The 7,275-nt window shown below is 34.7% G+C and overlaps 1 protein-coding gene across 1 annotated transcript; it reads left to right on the forward strand.

The window, feature by feature from the left end:
• The first annotated feature begins 384 nt into the window (after positions 1-384).
• Positions 385-1,425, forward strand: LOC149575700 (uncharacterized). Its single transcript, XM_089816065.1, has 3 exons — positions 385-630; positions 787-1,080; positions 1,186-1,425. The coding sequence occupies exons 1-3, from the start codon at positions 385-387 to the stop codon at positions 1,423-1,425; spliced, it is 780 nt and encodes a 259-aa protein (XP_089672191.1).
• Positions 1,426-7,275: the final 5,850 nt, after the last annotated feature.

Genomic DNA, 7,275 nt, shown 5'->3' on the forward strand with positions numbered 1-7,275 from the left:
CTCTTTAGAGAGGACTCGCGAGGGGGGTCTCCTGAGGAAGCCCATGTTCTTTGTTGTATTCCCACCCTAGTGACTGAAGAGATGAATCAACAGCTCATGAGGGACATCTTGATTGAGGAGCTTGAAGGGGTTGTTTTTAATATGAAGAAAGGAAAGGCACCAGAACTTGATGGCTTCCCCATTGAATTTTATCAAGAGTTCTGGGATATCATCAAATTTGACCTCCTAGTTGTGGTTCAGGAGTCTCAACACAATTAGTAGATGTTAAGGGCTTTAAATGCTACTTTTCTTGCTCTTATCCCCAAGCAGGAGGGGGCTGATAGGTTGAGCCAATTTTGGCCCATCTCTTTATGCAATGTTATTTACAAAATTATTTCCAAGCTTATGGAAGATAGGTTAAAGAAGGGGCTTGCTGATTTGATTTCCAAGGAGCAAAGTGGTTTTGTGGTGGGTAGGCAAATTCTAGATGGGATTGTTATTGCTACTGAGGTCATCCATTCTATGGCCAAATCAAAAGAAAAAGTGATGTTTATCAAATTAGATATGGAAAAGGCTTATGACAAAGTAAGGTGGTCCTTCCTGTGGAGGGTTCTTAATGCCTTTGGCTTTGCAAAAGATTGGACTCAATGGGTTTGGAGTTGTGTTACTTCGGTCTCTTTCTCAGTGCTTATTAATGGGAGTCATTCTGAGCTTTTTGGGGCCTCAAGGGGGCTTCGTTAAGGAGACCCTCTCTCCCCTTATTTGTTTATTCTTTTGGCAGAAGGTTTGGGCAAATGGATTAAATAGAATGTGGGGTCTGGAGCTATTCAAGGTTGGAGATGGGGTGGAACTTTTCCTCCGCAGACTCACCTACAATTTGTAGATGATACTGCTTTGATGGGGATGGCTACAATGAGGGAGGCATCTAATCTTCGTAGAGTCTTGGATGTGTACTTGGTTGCCTATGGACAACAGATTAATGAGGGAAAGTCATCCATCTACTTCTTCAATACTTCGGGCCCTATTCAACAAAGGATTGCTCACACTCTGAGGTTTCAAATTGGGAATCTTCCATTGAAGTATCTTGGCATTCCCATCTCCGTGAGTAGGCTTCCCAAGGAGTCTTGGTAGGTTATTTTGGATAAATTTCGGGTGAAAGTTAATCATTGGACTCACCGTTGGTTATCCTTTGTCGTTCGTGTCCAGTTGATTAAGTCAGTTGTGCAGGCTTTTCCCATTTATAGATGCATGCTCCAAGTTGCTCCTACAGGCTTCCTTAAGGATCTGGATTCTGTGATGCACCAATTTTTATGGGCAAGCTGCTTGGAGACCTCCAAATGGAGTTTGGTTAAATGGGAAGGGGTACGTAGTTCGAAGCATTATGGGGATCTTGGCTTGAGGCAATCGGCTTTGTCAGGTGAGGCTTTGGCTGCTAAACTCTACTAGCAGTGGTGTAATGAGCAGGATAAGAGCTGGGCGATGGTTCTTTCATAGAACTATCTCCCAGGGATTTCTCATCTTGATATTTCCAGGTATCCACTTGGGGGGAAGGGATCTGTGATTTGGGATACTTTAAAGAAAGGGGCTAAGCTTATTAAGGATGGATTATTTTGGATTTGCAAGAGGGGGGGGAGGCTCAATTCTGGTCAGACTCTTGGGATGGATTTCCCCAAATAATATCTCAGTTTCCTAACTTGGGGATTTTGTATTAGCAGTTTCTGGAGGCTGGTTGGTCTAGGCTGAGTGATTTTAAGTCCTTTTTCCCCTGTGGTTAGCTAGAAATGGCTAAATGGAAGTCTCCAGATGAATGGCCAGTTGTTGATTTGCAGGAGTGTGCTATGCTGCAAAATATCCTTTCCAATAGAAGATGTTGTTCTCTTCGGGAGGACGATGTGTTGACCTGGTCTCCCAATCCTAACTGGACCTATATAGTTGCCTCTAGATACAACAGATTAGTGTCTCATAAGATGGTTCTACCTGAAGTGCAGTGGTGGAAGAAGGTTTGGAACAAACTATCTTGGCCAAAGTGCAATTGTTTTATTTGGATGTTGACTTGGAATAAATGTTTGACTTGGGATAATATCAGGCAAAGAGGATTCCACGACCCTTCTATTTGTGTTATGTGCGGGGTTAACGAGGAGGACTCTGCCCATTTTTTTTCAGTGCTCTTTCACTCTGCAGCTTTGGCATTTTTGGTGGGGAGTTTGGGTAGCACCTTGTGTCCATGCTTCCTCCTTGATTGAGTTTTGGTAGGGGATGGGACGACCTCCTACGATGGCTCCTTTCCTGCAGGAGGTATGGTTTGTGAGGCCTATCTTCTTATTATGGCAAATTTAGTTGGAGCACAATCGAAGGATTTTTTGTGGTGAGCAGCGGCTAGTGCAACAAATTTGGCAGAGGATATTGGGCATGATTCAAGAGACAGTGGAGGCTAAGTGTGAAGTGGAATTACCTTTAGGGAAACGAGATACAGAGTTGGTGGAGAGATTGTGGATTTTGGAGTCTTCTTTGGCATTAACGAGGGCTAGGAGATGACATCGTGAGAAGCAAAAAATTGACAGGGTTGGTAAATGGTAGCCTCCCCCATACGGGATCTTTAAGATCAATACTGATGGATCTTCAAGGGGTAATTCGAGTCTGGCTGGTATCGATGGGATTGGTAGAGATGCTATGGGCTCTATGGTTTTTATCTTCTCGAGCTATGAAGGGATTCAAACCATTAACCTAGTGGAAGGATTGGCTATTCTTGCTACTCTTGAGAAAGCTCATGCACAAGGCTGGAGAAGAATTGTTTGTGAGTCAGACTCTAAAGTTTTAATCAACTTACTTATTGAGCATAAAGTGTCTGATGTTAACTGGCAATTGGCTAGGATTGTGCAACAAATTTTGCAAATCAATTCTTTGATGGAATTGGTGACTTTTTCTCATATTCCAAGGGAGTGGAATAGGGCAGCTGACTGTTTGGTGAAATGGGCTTCAGAGCATGCCGAAGGATGGAGGATTGAGGAATGGGAGTTGGTTCCTCAAGAGCTCTGTTTTAACTTGAGGAGTATTTTGGATGATGATAGGGTGGAGAATGATGATAGATGATGGTGTTGGTTGTCTTTTCTCTGTTTGGGACTATCCTTATGCTTCTTGTTGGGACCTTTGGTTCTAGAGCGCTATGTATTAATGCTTTCTAATTCTTAATAAAGTTTTTACCCCTTTTTTTCAAAAATGTAAATAGTTATTATTATAATATTAATATGACTTAGATACAAAAAAAAAAATTAAATATATATTTTAATAATTTTGAAATTTACTCTATCAATTTATTAACGAGTACAATTGTAAGTAGTAAGTAGTGTTGTACTCATTCTAATCTCTCAATTTATTAATGAAACTCAAAATCCAATTTCAAAATATTACAATGATATTTTAAACAATAATACATTATATCATTCTAATCTATAAATATATTTTTCATAAAAAAAATACTCAATTCATTAAATGAGTACAATGATATTTTAAATCAATAAGTGTAAGTAGTATTATATATATTATCAACAATTTCTAAACTATAAGGGCAAGTACAAGTGAATACGTGGCACTTGTTAATTATGTCATACTTAAATACTATAATTTGACTAATAAGAAATGTTAAAACTTCAAAATTGCATAATTTAAATATTAGATATTTATAAAATTAAAATAAATGATTCATTAAAAATTAATTAAATAATATTAATTATATTTGTTGATAGATTTATAAATTGTTTTGGGATATTGCCGTTTAGATAATTTGTTGGTGAAACAATCAACAAGGTTGTGCAAACATAGTGATCTTGTGCTAGCTAAGCCATTGAACTAGTGGGTAAAAATTTAAAACAAGTGTTGTGTGTGTTGCATTGCAACTAATTTGTATTTCTTGAAAGGAAGTGATTTATTCTACTATTGCCACTTGTGTTGCATAAATTGTTGTATAATATTTCATATTAAATCAATCTATTATAATATGAATGTAAAATTTTACAATTAATTTATAATTATTAATTATAAAATATTTTATAAGAAAATAATTCTATTTATGCTTCTGGATGAGATTGTGTGTGAGTTTATTAGCATCAACGTTTTAGATCATACTCAATGATCCATCATCAGGATGAGAGAGCTAAGAAAAAACATGAGTATGATCTAAAACATTGATGCTAATAAACTCGCACACAATCTCACCTAGAAGCATAAATAGAATATCATGGATTGTGGAAATTTGTTGCAATTAAAAAATATATATTTATAGAAATATATCTTTATATGACATATTTGAACAATTTATGAGCAAATATAATTATGGAGAGAATTCTCGCTATGTTTAAAATAGGAGTCAATGAGTTTTGAATCGGAAACTACATAACTACATCATCCTAAAATCTTTAGAAATTGACTTAATGTAAAAAGAATATTTCAATTACCAATATAAATCTAGTTAAGCTATATCACACACTAAAGTGTTTGGAAAAATTAATTATTTACATTTGTACATTAAAATTATTATCTGAAAATAAATACAACATTTTTAAAAAGTAAAAAAGGATAAATTTTTTACCAAGATGATGTTTGAAAACAAATACCAACAATCTAATAACAAAACTTTTTAATATAAAATTATAAATAAAATAATTTCCAACTTAGAAAGTAAGTAAATAGCACCCATTATCATAGAGCAAAAGTAAGAATTAAATAACAAAATTACAATTTAATAAGATATTTTCTACTTGAACTATAGTATAAAAAAGCTACTCACAGTTTCCAAGAAATGACTTAATAGATAAAAGTGATATGAAAACTTTAGTCTTTGCCTATTTATAGGTGGGACTAATAATAAAATTGAAAATAAAATATAAAATCAATAAGTTTCAATGTGTTGAATAATGACAAAAATAACTAAAACTTGATTAAATAGAAGAATCTAGATTTGTCTATGTTTATTTTATTCTACTAAACTGTATAAATATGTATTCCTTTATTTGAAGTTACAAATTTATCACATTTTTCTTTGCTGAGGTTGTTGTAAAATATTGGTTTCCAAACTTGATTAATAATCCCAGACCTACAACCTACAACATGTGACAAATCTCCATAGGCATGATGTCACCTAGTATCTTGTCATTTTAGTTCCCAATCTTGAATTTTATAAAATAATATTCATTGCCAAATCTTTGTCATTGTTTTACAAATATAAACTAATATGGCTAATGATGTCTCCTCTCCAACTTCAAATTTTTAACCATTTCTTCTAACATGAGATCTTTAGTATTACCACCATCAGTAATTCCATTACAAACTCTACATGAAGTCACATTTTCATCTTATTTGTTCCTCTAAATTTAGAAAGGATCTTCTTGTTACAAGGACCTCTCCTCCTCCTTCATCTTTGGAATGTGAAGAATTGGCATCTTCATCTCTATGGGAAACATGTGCATTACCCTCAATTCCTCTATTTTCCCACTCTCTGATACTAAAGACAATCATGTGCTCTATATACTTCCTTGTATTTGAAATAAGTTCCTAGAAAGCCTCCAATTCTAGGTCCCCATCCAAAACTTCATCTTCCTCTTTGATCATTAGTTTCATCATAGAGATGGTAGGAATTATCTCCCTTATTAATTTGGTTTCTACCTAATTATTTACACAATCTTCTGCTAATCTTTATTTTTTTCTCCATATGATCACCCTTCTTCTCTTTTCTTTTTTATTTAACTTCTCTTCTACCTTCATGTCAAATTGGTTAACATCCTCAATAGTTGTCATTCTAAGTAGACTAAGCTCCTCCTGAATACTCAATTTCAACCCATTAATGTAACAACTACCTTTTTCTTGTTGGCCTCGTAATTGGTGTGTTCTTATCAAGCTTAGATAAAATACTTCTATGTGATCCAAAAATGTACCTTGTTGCTTCAAAATTTGAATCTCCTTTAGCAAATTGAGCTCATAATTATCAAGAACTCCACCACTCAATCTCACCTTATTCTCTTGTCTAATCATCTTTTAGTTCTCTTTATCTAAACTTCTCTCTTGAATAGGTTTTTTTTAATTTGACCCTAGATTCATGATTTTCCACTTCTTAACAACCAAATTAATCTTCCATATCATCAATCCAATAAAACAACTCCTCTAGATTTAGAATAACAAATTAAAATGTAAAGACTTAATCTTTGAGCTTTTTCTTGATCTTGAAAATGGCCTTACCTTTTTAGGATCTCTCATAGACTCTTGTTCTTCTTCCTTCCTCAATAATTTCATTGTCACTTACATCTTGGCCTCTTCATTCCTCTCTTATACAAACTCCTCTTGTAGTGTCTTCATCCATGGAGAGCACTAAATCCTCTTCTTGAGCAACATTTGTTCAACTAACATTTTATCCACCACTTAAGCTTTGTAGAGGAATCTTGATCACAAAACTGCAAGTCCTAATACAAATCACCTTATATTTATTATGTTATTTTCGCACTCAATAACTCTCACTCTGACATCAATTGACGAAGTGTTATACCCTTATACACCCAAACATATTCTATCTTACATTTCATAAAGGGTTAACACACCCAACAATCACGCATAGCATAACAAAAATAATTACATGAATTTGTAAAAAAAAAAATTGTTTTCTATTTCTTAATAAAACAAAATATAAATTCATCTATTAAAAAAAATAGCATTTTAGGATTTATAGATGTACAATATGGAGCTATAAGTTTTTCTTGTCAAGCTCTATAATAAAAAGGAGGTAGTTGTGAATGCCCAAAAAATTGTGTGTGTGTGTGTGTGTGTGTGTGTGTGTGTGTGTGTGTGTGTGTGTGTGCGTGCGTGCGTGCGTGCGTGCGTGCGTGTGTGTGTGTGTGAGAGAGAGAGAGAGATAGAGACAGAGACAGAGATGGAAATCCCATGACCCCTTGGGATGAGTACACATGAAATTCGAGAAATACACTATAGCCAATCAAAGTCCTTACAACTTTCTCAAACAATTCGCCTAAGGAGGAAACCTTTAAAATTCTTTAAATAGGTGCCTAAGGAGGTGTCATTTTAATTCATCTCTTCCATGACTCTTCCCCTACCCTGAGAAAATTCCAAGATGGGATTTTTCTCCATTTTGTAACATAAATAATTATTTAAATATGTTTCCTCTCACAAAAATCATTTTTTCAATTTGATGTACAACTACAAACATTAAATAATTTCATCACTCTTATGTCCCCTTGAACAATCTCCAAGGTACATAGTGACCTATAGTAGTTTGCATTTATTTATTTTCAAAAT

The sequence above is a fragment of the Cupressus sempervirens genome, chromosome 2 (assembly GCF_028749045.1).
Source record: "Cupressus sempervirens isolate cs-2001-9-10 chromosome 2, ASM2874904v1, whole genome shotgun sequence".
NCBI classification, from domain to species: domain Eukaryota; kingdom Viridiplantae; phylum Streptophyta; class Pinopsida; order Cupressales; family Cupressaceae; genus Cupressus; species Cupressus sempervirens.